This window comes from Panthera onca, chromosome A1, assembly GCF_046562875.1.
Source record: "Panthera onca isolate mPanOnc1 chromosome A1, mPanOnc1 haplotype 2, whole genome shotgun sequence".
NCBI lineage: Eukaryota > Metazoa > Chordata > Mammalia > Carnivora > Felidae > Panthera > Panthera onca.
Genome location: NC_138339.1, coordinates 39,410,051 through 39,428,073, shown reverse-complemented (window position 1 = coordinate 39,428,073; position 18,023 = coordinate 39,410,051). Strand labels below are relative to the sequence as shown.

The 18,023-nt window shown below is 36.4% G+C and overlaps 1 protein-coding gene across 1 annotated transcript in view; it reads right to left on the bottom strand.

Annotated features, from left to right (window-relative positions):
* Positions 1-18,023, bottom strand: part of ITGA2 (integrin subunit alpha 2) — a 108,499-nt gene that overhangs the window by 48,223 nt on the left and 42,253 nt on the right. Inside the window, exons 4-9 of the mRNA XM_060634588.3 lie at positions 13,257-13,348; positions 9,841-9,955; positions 9,539-9,666; positions 6,841-6,989; positions 1,854-2,004; positions 1,402-1,567 (exon numbers count right to left, since the gene is read on the bottom strand). Of these exons, the coding sequence (XP_060490571.3) occupies positions 1,402-1,567; positions 1,854-2,004; positions 6,841-6,989; positions 9,539-9,666; positions 9,841-9,955; positions 13,257-13,348 (801 nt within the window). The remainder of the gene's footprint in view (positions 1-1,401; positions 1,568-1,853; positions 2,005-6,840; positions 6,990-9,538; positions 9,667-9,840; positions 9,956-13,256; positions 13,349-18,023) is intronic.

The window sequence follows — 18,023 nt, the reverse complement described above, 5'->3', positions numbered from 1 at the left end:
CAACCCTGAGATCAGGAGTCACATGCTCCACTGACTGAGCCAGCCAGGTGCCCCAAGACAATTTTTAATAAAGTAGCGCAGTGCTTCCCCAAAATCCATAATAGCAGATAAGGCACAAAATCACTTCTAATTGGCATTTAGGTTGAATTGCGATTATTCATGTCAATGCCACCACAAACAAGTGTAAGTTGTACCATAGGAAGCCAAATAATTTTATATTATCTCAGAGCACATTGGATTTGGATTTTGATGCTGATTCAAACAGCTTAGAAGTATCATCAGATGTTTAAAGAAGCAATAATATTTTTTGGATAGAAGACTCCAGTGGACAATCAGGAAATAAAGATAAGACTCAGGAATTAATGCTTAATTTATGCAATGCCCCTGGACCCAGCTTCTGAAAGATACCTGATATATAGCAGGTGCTCAATAAAATAGGCTCTTTACTGCTGAGAGTTATTTGAACTAATGACCAGGAACCAGAATTTGGATCATGTGGGATTTTTTACCAACTGGGAAATGTGTTCCAAACAGTGAGTTCTTAAACATGGAGTATTTCTACACCGACTAGACCTTCCAAGGCCATATAAGTAAATTATTGTAGATCTGGTAAATAACATATTTCCCTGAAATCTGAACTATTAAAAATCTTCACTATACTTTTCTAACTTAAAAAAAAAAATTTTAACCTTTATTTGTTTTTGTGAGACAGAGAGAGACACAGTGCAAGTGAGGGAGGGGCAGAGAGAGAGAGGGAGGCACAGAATCCGAAGCAAGCTCCAGGCTCTGAGCTAACAGCTCAGAGCCTGATTAGCTCAGAGCCTGATGCAAGGCTCGAACTCATGAACCGTGAGATCATGCCCCGAGCCAAAGTCGGCACCCCTATGCTTTTCTAACCTTAAATGTATACATGTTTGTTGTAAACAAATTCAAGAATTTCAGAAATTATATAATAGGATAGAAAGACAAAACTTCTTATGATTATAAAATATGCAGTGTAAAAAATTGTAAAACTATTTACAATTATAATAGATATTACTAAATTGCCCTCCCCCCAAAGCTATACAATTTATAATCTTATCAATAGTATATGAGCTTCTCTGCTTCCCCATAATATCTCCAAGATCATATATTACTAATCGTTGTTATCTTTTAGGCACAAAGTAACATTGACTTAATTTATATTTTAAAACAATTACTGAAATTGGGAATATTTTCTTATGTTTACTAGCCATTTGTATCTTATCTTCTATAAACTACTTATTCATGTTGTCTATTTTTCTTACTGATTCATCAGAGTCCTTTCATATAAGGTATACAAGTTAACATTATTAGAGTAAATATACAGTAATAAAATCAAGAATTCTCGAAAAAAGTTTTTGAAAGATGGAGTTCTTTTACCTTCAATGCTAAAAATTTGTTCTCCTAGTGTCCCAGCCTTTTCTAGTAGAGCTGCTTCATCAGACACGTTGAAAAAATATCTTTCTGTTGGAATACTGGCAATTGCTTTAATTTCTTTTATTAAATTTTTGGTGTCAAGGGCATTTCTGTTTAAGTACCCAAGAACCTTGAAAATAGAGACAGAGAGAAAAAAGGTCATTATAGCTGTACTCCACTATCCCATTATACTTTCTAGTATTATATTTCTGAACAGAATAGAGCCTCTGGAGAAGTAAATCCATAACCCTGTAGTCAATGGGACTGAAAATCAACAAGACGTGGAGACAGAGTAAAAATGTTCTTTTCCTATAAAGCTGTGAGTAGCCAATGAGAGCGTGTGGTCTTGGGAAGTGATGTTACAAAGGAGCACTCACCCATTAACTGAAAGACAACTAAAAAGAAAATCTACTTACTGCTATGCCAAACCTCAGTATATTGTCATTGTTGCATTCATCAATCACGGCCTTCAGCATTGAACCATCATGTGATTCACCATCAGTTACAACCACCATTACTTTGGTAGCACCTGGTCGTCCTCCAGCAGCTGCTGCATACGCAAAATCTCTGTGGCAGACAAAATTAAAAACTCACTTTCAAAAGGTGAAGCTAATATGTGGACCTCTGGTTAGAAATTTAACTTCCTCATGAAGTTAGTTCTGAAACTAACTTCTTTGAGCATGACCTATTGTGACTTGGAATTTATCTCTATGTCAGTTCTGGTGACATATTTACCTACATTCTATTTGCAGCCTAAAGGGAAATAGATATACATCTTGCATAGTTTTCATGGTGTGTGTGTGTGTGTGTGTGTGTGTGTGTGTGTGTATTTGTGCGCACGTGCATGTATTTACATCAAGAATCCTTAGAATTATCTTCTGATAAGAAAAAATTCATTAATACTAATTAACAGAGCAAAGATATTCAATCCTGTCACCAATTTTACTCATTGGATCTGCATTTACTTTTCAATACAAAATTGTTCTTTAAAGACTAATAAGTACAGTTGATAAAATAATTTCAAAGCATTTGGAAAGATATATATATGTGTGTGTGTTGAGAGAGAGAGAGATTGAGTGTTTGTGTGTGTGTGTGTGTGTGTGTGTGTGTGTGTGTGAGTGGGGTCTGGGGAAAAGACAGAGGGAGAGACAGAATCCCAGGCAGACTCCCCTAACAGCGTGGAGCCTGATGCAGGGCTCCATCTCATGAACCATGAGATCATGACCTGAGTAGAAATCAAGAGTCAGACGCTTCACTGACTGAGACCCAGAAGCCCCTGGAAAGGTATAAAATAAAAATGTAGGGGCACCTGGATCGCTCATCAGTCAGTTAAGCACCTGACTTCAGCTCAAGTCATGATCTCACAGTTTGTGAGTTCAAGCCCCACACCGGGCTCTCTGCTGTCACTGCAGAGCCCGCTTCAGATCCTCTGTCTCCTCCTTTCTGCCCCTTCCCTGCTCACATGCCCACACACACACTCTCTCTCACAAATAAACATTTTTTAAAAATGTGACACCAAGCCACTGTTCCAAAGGAAACCACTTTTATCAATTTATGTTTCCTTATAGAAAACATTTTATTTAGATGTATGTGCATAGTCTATGCCTCAAACATTCACACAAATGGGGGCATAGTCTATACACTTGTTTTTCATTTTCATGGAGCTCTTTCTAAACCAGCACATACAAAGCTCTCCTTTTTTAATGGCTGCATAATATCTCATTATTTGGGGGTAACCATAGTTTAACCAATTCCTCATTATTGTGCATTTAGGGCATTTTGAGTTTTACAAGTAATACTGTAATAAATGTCTTTGTGTATGTATCTCGGCATACTTTTCCAACTGTGTCATTAGGATAAAATCTTAGTAGTGAAACTACTGGGACAAAGGATTTACACATTTCAAATTTGGACAGATATTGCCAAATTGTCCTCTAAAAATTTCCATCAATTTATATTACGATAATGTAAAAAAATGCAAGTTTCTCCATCTCCTTTCCTTAACAATGAGGATTATTAAACTTTTAAATTGGGGGCATTTTGATAAGTGAGAAATAATATATCATTGTTTTAATATGTACTTTTTCATTATGAAGAGATAATGAGCATTTTATATTAGCCATTTATATTTTTTCTCTATGAACTCTTGATTTTTCTTTATCTTTGTCCATTTTTCTTTGTATTGTTCATTATTTTTCTAATTAATAAGATCTTTGTTAGTCAAGAAAATTATCTTTTGTCATATATATATATAAATATTTTCTTCAGTTCATTAATCTTTTAAATTTTAGTGGTATATATACACTTCTGTATAGAAATTTAATATTTTGATACAATCAATTTCATTAACTTTTTATGTGTTTATTTTATATTTGACATGGTATTTTAAAAGGATTTCTTATCTCTATGACTTGTTTCTTTTTTTATTTAAAAAAATTTTTTAATGTTTATTTATTTTTGAGAGACAGAGAGAGACAGCATGAGTGGGGAAGGGGGAAGAGACAGAGAGGGAGACCCAGAATATGAAGCAGGCTCCAGGCTCTGAGCTGTATGACTTGTTTCTTTTAATCACCCAAGCTTCTCATAGTCCTTTAATAATTCCATTTTCCTAGATTTAAATTTTTGGTGCAGCTGAAATTTATTTTGATTTGACTGAGTCAGGGATTCAGCTTTATTTTGTTTTTAGATGGGTATCTGGTTGTCCAATAACATTTTCTCTGTCTACTGGATTCTCTTTTTGTATTTCTTTCTGAGGAATGCCACCCACTCCTTTGGACTACCTACCACCTATATGATGACACCTGAAAGTCTACATCTTTTTCCATTTATTTCTCTCATTTCAAATTTATGTATTCAGTGCCTGCTAAATATTTTCACCTGAATGTGTAAAGGACACTTTAATTTCAGTATGTTTAACACTGAGAATATCATTTTAATCCCTAAAACTTTCCTGTATTCTATATAGAATGTAGAAGGATAGAAAAAGATTTTATATTTGTCACCCAAATTTGAATACAGTACTTACATGAAATATTTTTTGAGTGAATTATACTCTTTATGAACTCATTTATGATTATAAGATTTCTGAGGGCAGAAACCGTGCCTCATTTGTTCGGATTACCTTCAGGTCTTAGAATGATAGATGATAACCATAGGCACACAATAAAATAAGATAAATGGAAAATGGCAATATTTACTAAAACAGTGTCAGAATTCTATTTGATGTTGTAAAGAAACAGACCAAAAAAAAAAAAAAAAAAAAGAAAAAAAAAGAAAGAAAAGAAAAGAAAAAGAGAAAGAAAGGTAATTAAATTCTGAAAGATGTGAGTAAGCAGTTAAGTGATTCTCACTCAGGGTGCCTGGGTGGCTCAGTGAGTTAAGTGCCCGACTTTGACTCAGGTCATGATCTCATGGTTCATGAGTTTGAGCCCTGTGTCAGACTCTGTGCTGACAGCTCAGAGCCTGGAGCCTGCTTCAGATTCTGAGTCTCCCTCTCTCTCTGCCCCTGCCCTGCTTGCGTGCTGTCTCTCTCTCTCTCAAAAACAAACATTAAAAAAATAATAAAAAAGTAAAAAAAAAAAAAAAGTTAAGTAATTCTCTTAACAGCAGCAAGATTTCTATTAGCTTGGGAAATAGTGTAAGAGAGAGATGATAGGGAGAAAACTGAAGTTCTAAAAGGACAATAAAAGCTAAAAAAAAGTCACATCTTCAGACAGTGACCATTCTTCTTGAGAGGAAAGCTTACCAGGTCCCCAGGCTCCTTACAGGGAAAAATACCACATCCATACTTTCTTTTGAAAACACAAGCCCTCTGCAGTCTGTAGCTTCTTCTAGGCCATTTTCTATATCAACCTACTCTTCCTCTGAGTCTAGTTTACTGGACTATAAAGGGCACTTCACCAAAAGGCAATGGACTGGCCAGCAGAGATAGCGTGGCCCAAAAGAACATCTCAATGGGGACAATAGAGATTAACCAAACCAATCATATCTTCTCATCTGCTTATGAGACATATAGGGAAAGTCAATGGTTGATAGAAACAGCAACTACAATATACATCCAGAAAAATGAGCAGATACAATAGGAAATGCAGAAATAGAAAGGACAGGATGTGGTGACTGACCAGATGTGTGTGATTAAGGAAGAACAGAAAGAATAAAGAAAACCAGCAAGTGTTTACTTTGAATGCCTGGGGGAAAAGGTGGTAGCATGAGTCAAATGGCAAAGTCATGAGCATGGGTAGGGAAAAGAATAAGGCTGGTTTAGGATGTATTGAATTTGACAAGTGAGCCAACACTCCAAATTAAATATACCCAGCATCAACTGAATGCCTGTGTGGATTTTTGGGAGGGAATTCAGAATGACTACAGAGCAATGCGGTGACCCACACAGGGCTAATGTGGATGCCATGAGAGTGGAGACAATGCCCAAGAGAAAAGAGCTATAAAAAAAAAAAAAAGAGGGCTCTGTTTAGTAAAGAAAAAATAGGAAAAGGAGCCAGTGAAGAGGCAAAATTGTTGACAAAAAGCTGGCAGGGATTCTAGAAGTTTGTGATGTCATGGCAACTGGGGCTGGAATAGCAGTTTGTGTTCGTCGTCAGCAAATGGCAAGGGAAGCTAAAGATGATGAGGCTTGAGGCGGGACCACTGGGTTGTTGGCTGATAAAGAGAGCTACGTTCACCTGGTGGCAAGCCATATGTTTCAAGGAAGTGGGTGGGGGGGCGGAATAGACAATTTTTCAAGGAGTTATGGTAGTTGAAGGAAGAAATGCACAAGATGACAAAGGCAGGAGGTAGGCTTAAAGGAAGGTGAAGTTATTGTTCTCATTTATTTTTTAACAATAGGAGAATCTTTAGCATTTTTGTAAAGGTATATGATTAAAAGGAGTTCTGAGAAAACAGAGACACTGAGCTAAAAATTAAGAGAGGGTTATACAGTTGTAACATTCACACCACCCAGACTGTAATAAGTATAGTGAGCCCATTCCATTCAATTCATACTCCAAGTTCATAAACATTTAAGATTCTATGGCCCTTCTTAATGTGCATGAAGGACTCCATTAGAAGTTGTCTGTGGCCTTGATAAATACTAACAAATAATTGGAGATTGCTCCATTTCCTACTTAACCTAAGGTCTTTTAATGTTGTTTCCTTTACTTTATATAAAGTCTTCTTTAAAAATCATGGAATGTTTTATAAAAATCCTAGAAATCTAAGACTTTAAAATTTCATTTCCTAGTGCCTTCTCAAAGTGTTCAAATGACAGAATGTTTGAACTTTTCTTAATTACTTCTGATTTAAGTGTGGGCACTAAGTATGTTATTTTTCTTTGTCTCTTTTCTTCTTTCTTACTTAAAAGCACTTCTATTTTATCAAAATATTTGGGCTATTTACATTATAACTTACTTTGCATATTGAATTGCTTTGAATGTATTTGTGAGATCTCCACCAAATTGGTATGTCCGGGATGTTGCTTCAATCATTGCAGCTTTGGTTTTGAAAGTGTTCAGGTTAAATACAACTCTTGGTATGTTGGCATACTGAATTAACCCCACCTTCAAGAAAGCATAAGTTTATTAAAGGCTTGTCATTAAGTTATAAATAATTTCTAATTAACCAATATAAATCAAAATCAAAAGTGCATTTGAAGTGGGATGATAGTATTTGATATGCATTTTCAATTTTGTTCTTAAGAATAGCTATTTTTCTTCCAATGGAATGACTTCTTTGTTAGAAGCTGTTAGTTACAGCAGTAGTATTTGTTGATAAGCAAGATCATGTCCTATCATATATGATTTGGTTCTCAAGAGTAATATTTATAGATTTTTGACTACAATAGTTATAGATTATCTAGTAATGGATTTTTAAGCAGTGCCTTATAATATTTTAATATGGATAATATTAGAATCCAGTTCATAACAGAAATATTAAAATGATATAAACTTTCTGATTAACAATGTATATATACATGTAAACAATTATAAGCAGTCATAGATGGAAGATAACAGCTCATCAATTAAAAACAGGTGCAAAATAAACAAAGAATTATATTTGAATATGAAAGAAAAAAAGAGTGAGCTAATCAAAACAGTCAATTTGAATGCATTTATTGTTCTGGATTTCCTCTAATCGCAGACTTTAGCATCTTTGGAAGAAAGCTGCTATATGTGCAAGTAGGCAGGAGGTTTTTGGCCTTCAGAGAAAATGCCATTAGAGAGAGTCTCATCTGAGAAATCTGACAGATGGAGCAACTTCTGAACAAGGTTGGGGCACATATCCTAATTCTTTAGATCAAGAAGGCCAAATACTTCTATTAATGTCCTTATTCTCAGCACTGAAATCATCCTCTATGCATAGGAGTTGGGGGCTTCTAGAATAGGAAGTAGCAATAAGATGTCAGTATTGTGAAAGGGTCCTTAAGATAGAGGTCAGTACGTAAGGAAGGTGGAAGGGGCAAGGCCTGGATTTCTGAGTTCAATCAGCTACTTTTGCTAGGAAGCAACTAAGTAGGCACTGGGAAGATGTGAAAAATATATTTCTGGAGCCTTCTCTTTAGGACAGGATGTAAGACTTGAGAGAGAGGACAGGATCAAAAATCACTCTATGAATTTCAAAGTCTAATATGAGAGGAAGACGGTATGACAGTCCCAAAACTCCTGTGTGAGAAAGGGGAATAATGAATAGAAGACTTAAGGAAATGTACTATATTAGGACTTACAGAAAGGTCAAATTTAGATGGTAAGAAAAAGAGACTGTGTAAATCACCTCTAGAGATGAAGAAAATGCATGGGGGTAGGAAGACAAGAAGAGGAAGGCCATGAATTCCATTCAAGAGACTATTAAATATAGTAAGTCATGTGATGGGGTAAGTCCATTTAGAGATGGATAAAACAAGCAGATACCTAGGAAAACTTCTCTTATAATGGGACCTTAACAGGATGCTATCCAGAAAGAAATGCTATACCTGGTCTTATTCATAGAATTTTCTGGTAAAAGCCCACAGTGAAACCTCCAAAGATTTGGTGAACACTAATGTCCTCTTAGTATTGAAAAGCAACATCAATGGAAAACATATAATAATATTTTGTAATACTGTACAGGAAAGCAGAAAATCAAATTTCAATATAGCTAACTGTGAAGCATTTAGGGGAAGATGTTCCAACAATTGTTACTAGATGTTGGACACAAGACATCAGATGACAGGAACAACGCAAGAATATACACTGGGAACTCTGTCAACTGGTTCTGTTGATATTGGTTCAACCAGAATGACCGTGAAAGGGCAAATCCAATAGGAAAGAAAGAAAGAAGACCCAGAACTTTAACAATAAATGTTATTCAGTTTTATGGAAGCGTGAAGCTTCTGTTCCTGAGTTTTGGATGCCTATCTCAAGAAGATAGAAAAGGAAATTAAAGACTCCTTAAAACATGGAGAGCTATACAAAATTATTAAAAAGTCTTATTCTGTGTAAAAAAGCAAGGGCTGAGTAAAATATGATAAAAGACTAAAAAATAACAAGATAGGATTATGCTGTTTATAGACTTAAAAATGTTCATTTTTGAGAGGGAGGGAGAGAGAGAGGGGACAGAGGAGCTGAAGCAGGTTCTGTGCTGAGAGCCTGATGCAGGGCTCGAATTCATGAACTGTGAGATCATCAGTCTGATGCTTAATGGACTGAGCCACCCAGGCGCCTATTGACTGTCTATTGACTTCTCTACAAAAATCCCAGAAATTCAAGGACAACAAAAGAAATTAATTATTAGTCCAAGTGGCTATCAATAAAATAATACATATTGGATTTTAAAATGTATCGATAAATTCATAAGTTATAGGAGGGAAAAATAAGCAGCTGAAAAAGATGAAAATGCTACATCCTATATCTGATGCCTGTCAGAAATAGAAATCTAAGCTCAAAGACCAACACTGGACAACGTCATAGACAGAAAAACTCAATGTAGTGCAAATTTCAATTAACTGTCAAGGTTAACGTTAAATGCATTTAATGTGGGGATTTGAAAAATGCAAATATTAAGACCTCATATCTAACAATATTTTCTTAGAAAGAAATCTGTGGGTTAGTGTATGTATTATTCATGTCCATACCTGTGTCTTTGTGGGGCCTATATCCAGGCCTTGGACAAATTTTTCCAAAAAATTCTTTACTGCATCCCAGGGATAAATACTGTTTGACTCATCACATACAACCACAACATCTATGAGGGAAGGGCAGGCTACACAGGAAAAGATGAAAGAAACAGATTTCCATTGTTAATTCACTCTTCACACTTATATGCAAATAGGACAAAGTAAAATGGACTTGAGAGGGGTTGGGTGGTACTTGATAAATCCCGCCTCTGCCCTTCATGTAAGGTATTGCTCGGACGCTCTACACATTCATCACTTACTCTGAACTGCAGGTGCAAAGCTGGCCAAGAGCTGAAAATTGGGACTGATATCAGAACAAACACCAGTTGCATAATACTGGCTTCCGCATTGCTGTGCCCACAGGGGACCACACGTCTTCAAAGAAATGAGAACAATGACAAAACACATGGAAAATGTTAGTCTTCTACTTCTCCATTTGTAAAACTTAGAGATCATTTCTTTTTTCTTTCTTTCTTTCTCTCCCCCCACCCCCACCCAGAGATCATTTCTATGATTTCACAAGATACTAGAAATTGTCAACTCTTGAAACTATCGGGTCAAAAAAGCCTCTGAGAGAAAGTGCCTCAGAAAGAAAGAACAAACAGAAGAGAGGGAGAAGATAGCAGCTGGGCTGGGAGACAGGTGTCAGCGGTGTAGGGAGGAGACCCTCAGGTCACCGAACTAGAGAAAGGAGGTGCTTTCCTTCATCTTTTGTCTCTCAGTTATCTGGACTTCAGGGGCTTTATCTATAAACGAGGATAATCATATCTACTATCATGCAAGGTGTTGTGAAGATTAAATGGTTCTCTAGATGTAAAGCATTTAGAACAGTGTGGGGTAAATAACACATGGCACATAGTTGTTAGCCAGCATCACTACAGTTGTTATTCTTTTTTTCCCCCCAAAGTTTATTTATTTACTCACTCTGAGGGAGAGGGAGCGCAGGGGGGTGGGGTGCAGAGAGAGAGAGAGAGAGAGAGAGAGAGAGAGAGAGAGGAAGAAGAGAATCCCAAGCAGTCTCCATGCTGTACTGTTAGTGCAGAGCCCGATGGTGGGGTGGGGGTGGGGGTGGGGGCTCAAACCCATGAACTGTGAGATCATTGCCTGAGCCGAAATCAAAAGTTGGACGCTTACCCGACTGAACCCCAGGTTTCCCTACTGTTATCTTGAACAGAGATTATACTATTCACTTTTACTATTGTATTATATGTATACTACCACTTATTCTATTCAGCAGAAACCATGAACCCACAAGCCCCAGGATCAGGCAGGAACCTAAGAGTGCTCTGGGTTGGCATAGATGCCATGGTAAATGAAGAGTCCAGGTGTCATACACATGGGCAGGCCACCATGGCTCCTGCCCATTGCCAGCCTTGCCAGATCTTCCAAATTTTCAAGGAGAGTCCGAGAAGACAAATTCTTTGGGAAAATCCACTAAATAAACACAAATGAGGTACATGAACTGTCAGCTTTTAACGATGTTATAAGGTATTTGAGGACTTCTGATCCCCCTATTTCCACTGCCTAAAAGTCATCCAAGCTGGCACTTGTCTCCTTGCCCACATCATACATACTCCAATTCTTAATATCTCCATTAACCCAACCTCAGATCTTTCCTTTTCATCAGCCTTTCAATGCCAAGAACTCCTGATAAAACTGTGATTAAATCACACCAGAAAAACATTACATTAAATCCTGTTAGAACTGCTAGATGTAAAAGGAGAAAAATGGGAAAGAGAAGTCTAGTTAAGATCCTAAAGAGCATCTACAAAGTTTAACATTATGTAAAGCTGTGGTTCAATTATTAAAATTTAACAAAAAAGTATGAACCTGCAAAAAAAAAAAACAATTGGAAGAATAAAAGGGAATTTGTTTGACCCAGTTTAATTGTTGGTTGCTCAAAGGAAAAGCAGCTGTGGTCATAGTTCATGCTCAGTGAATAATCCATAGTTCTTCCTCCTATAACACTACTTCATGATGCCAATTAGTTAAGGGAAAAATCACAATTGATGCCTTTGATTAGTTTACCAAATAATGAATACCAATTATATTGATTAGTATCATCAATCCCCATCCCCAAGTTAGTTTTTTAAAATCACCTTGAAAAATAATAACTCAGGAAGTGTTCAAGAATTTTTTTTTGTTTTAAAAGCAATGGAAAACAGCATTAAGAAGTTGAAATTAGAATATGCCAATTGTTAATGCCAGAACTACATTCCTGCTTTAAGCCCAGAACTTAAGCAGTTTCAAAAAAATGTGATGATTGTCAGCCTTTTCCACATAATTCTTAAGAGTATCTTAAGATTTTGACCTTTTAGGTATGTAAAGGAAGCTTTGGATTTTTTTTTCTTTTTTTTTCCTCTCTCTCCTTCCCTCTCTCTTCCCTCCTTCTCTGCTTGCTACATTGGTTGTTAAATTAATGTCTTAAATTCTCTTGCAATTTTATTTTACTTTATCTGAAGTTACAAATTGAAAATTTAGAAGTACGTCCTGTAATCCCTATATCTCAATATGTTCCTTTTCTTAAATTTATTCAACCTCAAAAGCAAATAAGTAAACAAAAAGAGACGAAAACAATCCTATTTTTAAAACTTTGGAATATCATGAACGATGAAGATTCATTGCACTATTTATTTATGCTTTGAATTACACATATTATAAGTAATATCTGATTTATTGAGTGGTACCAATGTTTGAATACTAATATCTATTAGTAAAAGGAGAATGACATTGTTCAAAATTAATTATATTCTTAGAATAGTTAAGTTATACATCTAGGCTTTTGAGTTAGCATGTCGATGGTATAGACATAACTAATGTAAAGTTAAATTAAGTTTTCTATGGCTATTTTAACAGGGCAATAAATATAACTAGGATCATCTATATGCTGGTGGAAATGTCTAGTAAGATTGGGTTTTTATTTGCCTCAAAAACTTTTTTTTTCGCATGTGATGGTTTTCATTTTTTTATATAGTCAAATTAATCTTTTCAACAATTTCCTATATTATTTCTTCTGTTAGTTCCAAGCTTATAAATTTTCTAAAATTTTCGTTTTCTTCCAGTTTTTTATATTAACTCTAATCCACTTGAAAGTATATTTGGATATACAAGTTGTTAACCAATTAGTTGTCCCCAAACCACTTGTTAAAGAAGGTATTTCTATTTCACTGACTTGTAATGTTTTCTCACAGCATTCTAGAAACTCAATGAGAATAAATACTAACATGAAATAAGATGAGGGACCAAGACATGACTTAAATGATATCAGATTTGCCAAAGGGTTATAGCAAATGGTTAAAGACAGAAATACTCTTCAGCCTGGAAATGCACTCTCTGAATGAGCAGTACCTATCTTAAAATTCCTATGGGAAGAAGAAACAGGACCTGGAATTATGTTGTTATCAACAAATGCTAAGCACACTTTCCAAGGGCAAAGGATTGGTGTTCTTTTTGCTGCTTTCTTCTAAGACATTCTATGGCAATGGTTTTACTGGGTATCTTAATAAGTCTATATACCAATAGATAGGTATGCCACGTTGGATATCCACATGGTATGATTTATCCCAAAGCAAACTCTAATATTTAAACATCAAGATTTGATTTGATAGGTGGGATGGCGAGAAGACACTAACTTCACACTTTGAGACAGATGAGAATTTGAAAGGTAAATACTCACGAGAAATCCTCCGGTTCCTACGTTCCTTGTGAGTGTCAAGCCAAGGCTCATGTTGGTTTTCATTTCGGTAACATTGGGAATGCTTGTGGCAGCTTTCAGAGAAAAAGATTTTAAAAAGTGAATAAATCGTTGCCATTTATTTAAAGTTGTTAAAAACCACACTCACGTTTATATGTAGCATTGAGTTTAGTGTCATATATCCAGGTACTCACGTTATATATTCACATGTAGAGAAATGAAGGACCTTCAGTGATCTGGCAGCTCATACATTTAAATGTGTGAGGCTACAGAATGTAAGATATTGGGGGTGGTATCTGAAAGGGCATGACTTATAGGCATTTAAGTTTAAAATTTTTAAAAACAAAGTGCTGGCCAAACAAAACACATCTGAGGACACTATTTGGTCTCCGATTTGCCAACGCCCACTCTTTTCAAGGTCACAATGGCTCCATGTAATGCTTTATTCTGGATTAGAAAAAAGTATCCCTGAAGTGTTATTTAAAAACAGCATATACATACAGAGAAAGACAGACACCATATGTTTTCACTCTTATGTGGATCCTGAGAAACTTAACAGGAACCCATGGGGGAGGGGAAGGGAAAAAAGAGGTTAGAGTGGAAGAGAGCCAAAGCATACGAGACTCTTAAAAACTGAGAACAGGGGCGCCTGGGTGGCTTGGTCGGTTGAGCGTCCGACTTCGGCTCAGGTCATGATCTCGCGGTCCGTGAGTTCGAGCCCCGCGTCGGGCTCTGGGCTGATGGCTTAGAGCCTGGAGGCTGTTTCAGATTCTGTGTCTCCCTCTCTCTGACCCTCCCCCGTTCATGCTCTGTCTCTCCCTGTCTCAAAAATAAATAAAAACATTAAAAAAAAAAAACTGAGAACAAACTGAGGGCTGATGGGGGGTGGGAGGGAGGGGAGGATGGGTGATGGGTATTGAAGAGGGCATCTTTTGGGATGAGCACTGGGTGTTATATAGAAACCAATTTGACCATAAATTTCATATATTAAAAAAAATAATAAAATAAAAAAATAAAAATGGCATATAATGGAATCTGACCCAAAGCAGTAGTGAGTGAATTTTATAAGGAAATTCTGAAAGGATGCTGAAATCACTCATCATCAGGGAAATACAAATCAAAACCACAATGAGGTACCACTTCCTGCCTGTCAGAATGGCTAAAATTAACAACACAGGAAACAACAGATGTTGACGAGGATGCGGAGAAAGGCGAACCCATTTGTATGTTGGTTGTGGTGTAGTCACTCTGGAAAGGAGTATGGAGGTTCCTCAAAAAATTAAAAATACTAGGCACCTGAGTGGCTCAGTCAGTTAAGTGTCTGACTTTGCTCAGGTCATGATCTCACGGTTTGTGATTTTAAGTCCCATATCCAGCTCTAGGCTCTCAGCACAGAGCCTGCTTTGGAACCTCTGTCTCCCTCTCTTTCTGCCTCTCTCCCACTCATTCTCTCTCAAAAATAAGTAAACATTAAAATAATTAAAAATAGACCTACCCTATGACTATGATTGCCCTACTAGGTATTTATCTAAAGGATACTAAAATGCTGATTCGAAGGGGCACATGCACCCCGATGTTTACAGCAGCACTACCAACAGTAGCCAAATTATGGAAAGAGCCCAAATGTCAAACAACGGATGAATGGGTAAAGAAGATGTAGTATACGTGTGTGTGTGTGTGTGTGTGTGTGTGTGTGTGTGTGTGTGTGTAATTACTTGGTGATCAAAAAGAATGCAATTTTGCCATTTGCAACAGGTGGATAGAACTGGAATATATTATGATAAGTGAAATAAGTCAGTCAGAGAAAGGCAAATACCATATGATTTCATTCATATGTGGAATTTAAATAAGAAAATTAACATAGAGGAAGGGAAGGAAAAGTAAGTTAAAAACACAGAGGGAGGCAAACCATAAGAGACTCTTAAATACAGAGAACAAACTGGGGATTGTTGGAGGAGTGTTGGGTGGGGGAATGGGCTAAATGGGTGATGGGCATTAAGGAAGGCATTTGTTGGGATGAGCACTGGATGTTGTATTTAAGTGATGAATTACTCAATTCTACTCCTGAAACCATTAATACACTATATATTAACTAATTTGGATTTAGAAAAAAGATTTTAATGTTTAGTTTTAAGAGAGTGAGAGAGAGAGAGAGAGAGAGAGAGAGAGAGAGTGTGTGAGCAGGGGAGGGGCACAGAGAGAGAAGGAAACACAGAATCTAAAGCAGGCTCCAGGTTCTGAGCTGTCAGACAGAGACTGATATGGGGCTCGAACTCACGAACTGCAAGATCATGACCTGGGCTGAAGTCAGACACTCAACCGACTGAGCCACCCGGGTGCCCCCACTAACTTGGATTTAAATAAGATAAATAAGATAAATAAGATAAATAAGAAAATAGAAGAAAATGATGAGACTAGCCATGTAAAATAATAATCCCCAACTTCCTCTCTCCCACTCAACTAGGGCATCATCCACTGACTGTATCCATTCTTGAGCTGTGGAACATTGCAATTCTCCTCAACAGTATTATTTAAACATTAAATAATGTTTAAATTTGTTGGCTAATCTCTGCTTAGCCAACATTAACTTTAACTTACCCTCCTTGACCCAGGGCCATTATTTTATTAGCTTTACCTAAAGGTCATTCTTGGAAGTCCTCCTTGTTGTCTCTTTCCTTTGTGTCTTCAAGAAAGGAGCAATCTTTCTAAGACTGATTTTCCCATGGACCAGTGATGTTAATTCCAACCAGTTAATTCTACTCTTGATAAATAGTTACTCCCTTTCATCACCTCCTTCTACTCTCCCTACAAATAGGATCATTCGTTTTTATCAGGAAAATCTTCATTTAACCCTGCTCCTCCATCCGTTTTCCCAACTCTCCTTCACTACTCAAATTCTGTAAACAAAGGACTACTTTTACTTGTAGAACTTGTTCATGCCTCACATGCTCTTAAATTCTTTGTGATCCATTTCTCCCCTCAACACTATTAGATTCATAATCACGGTAAGAAATTTGCAAAATGTGATCTGCTGGAGTTAAAGAAGGTAACAGAGTTGGAAAGAAGAAGATAACAGAACTGCTATGTGTATGTTTTTATTCTTTTAAATTTATTTTTTGATTCATTAATTATTTTTCTAGTTTCAGGGGTAGAATTTAGTGTTTCATCACTTGCATATAACACCCTGTGCTTATTCTTTTTGTTTGTCTCAAGTTTTTATTTAAATTCTAGTTAGTTAACATGTAGGGTAATATTGGTTTTAGGAGTAAAACTTAGTGATTCATCACTTACATATAACACCTAGCGCTCATCCCAACAAGTGCCCTTCTTACTACCCATCACCCATTTAGACATCCCTCACCCGCCTCCCTCCATCAACCCTTAGTTTGTCTCTACAGTTAAGAGTCTGTTTCCTGGTTTGTTTCCTCTGTTTCCCCCCACCTCTTCCCCTATGTTCATCTGTTTTGTTTCTTAAATTCCACATATGAGTAAAATCATATGGTATTTGTCTTTCTCTGACTGACTTATTTATCTTAGCATAATACACTCTAGCTCCTTCCACATCATTGCAAATGGCAAGATATCATTCTCTTTGATGGCTGAGTAATTGTACAATAGTAATTGTAATTGTATATATACTACACCTTCATATCCATTCATCAGTGATGAACATTTGGGCTCTTTCCATAACTTGGCTATTGTTGATAATGCTGCTATAAACATCAGGGTGATATGCCCCTTTGAATCAGTATTTTTGTATCCTTTGGATAAATACCTAGTGGTACAATTTCTGGTCATAGGATAGTTCTATTTTTAGCTTTTTGAGAACCTCCATACAGTTTTCCAGAATGGTTGCACTAGCTTGCATCCCTACCAATGGTGTAAGAGGGTTCCCCTTTCTCTGCATCCTTGCCAACATCTGTTGTTTCCTATATTATTAATTTTAGCCATTCTGACAGGTATGAGGTGGTATCTCATTGCAGTGCTTATTCTTTTAAATTTATTTTTATTTAGGAAGATAATAAGTCAGTGCATGAATATAATTTTTTAAAAATAAAAAGTATAGGAGGGCCTGTGTGGCTCAGTTAGGCATCCAACTCTTGGCTTCAGCTCAGGTCATGATCTCACAGTTCATGGGTTTGAGCTCTGCATCGGGCTCCCTGCTGACAGTACAGAGACTGCCTGGGATTCTCTCTCCTCTCTCCCTGCCCCTCCCAAGCTCTCTCGCTGTCTCTCTAAATAAATAAACTTAAAAAATATATATATACATATATATATGAGATGAGTATTCAAATGTTAGAGGTGATATGGTACACTGGGGGTGATATAATAAAATGTTTGAACTATATAATAAAACCTTTGAGTATTCACTCCTAATGTGTACATTTTTATTATTTTTAGAAATATTATGTAAATGTATGTTTATGATATGTATTATATATGTCTTATATAGATGAATGTTCAAAATGTTTGAAGAGCACTGATCTAGTTCACCCATTATCTCCTTAAATAAGTTAATGATCTGTACTCAGTCTTCATACCCTTCAACTTTGGTAGCATTTGACACCACTGAAGTTCCTTCCACCTCATGTTGATTAAACTCCTATCTTATGCCAGAAATGATGCTAGAAATTAGGTATACAAAGATGTATAAGAAACATGCCCTTGATTCTAAGTCCCAATCACTATTTTTGAATCTCTACTCTCTCTTGATTCCCTAACATAGATTTCCTAATCTATTTTAGTTCT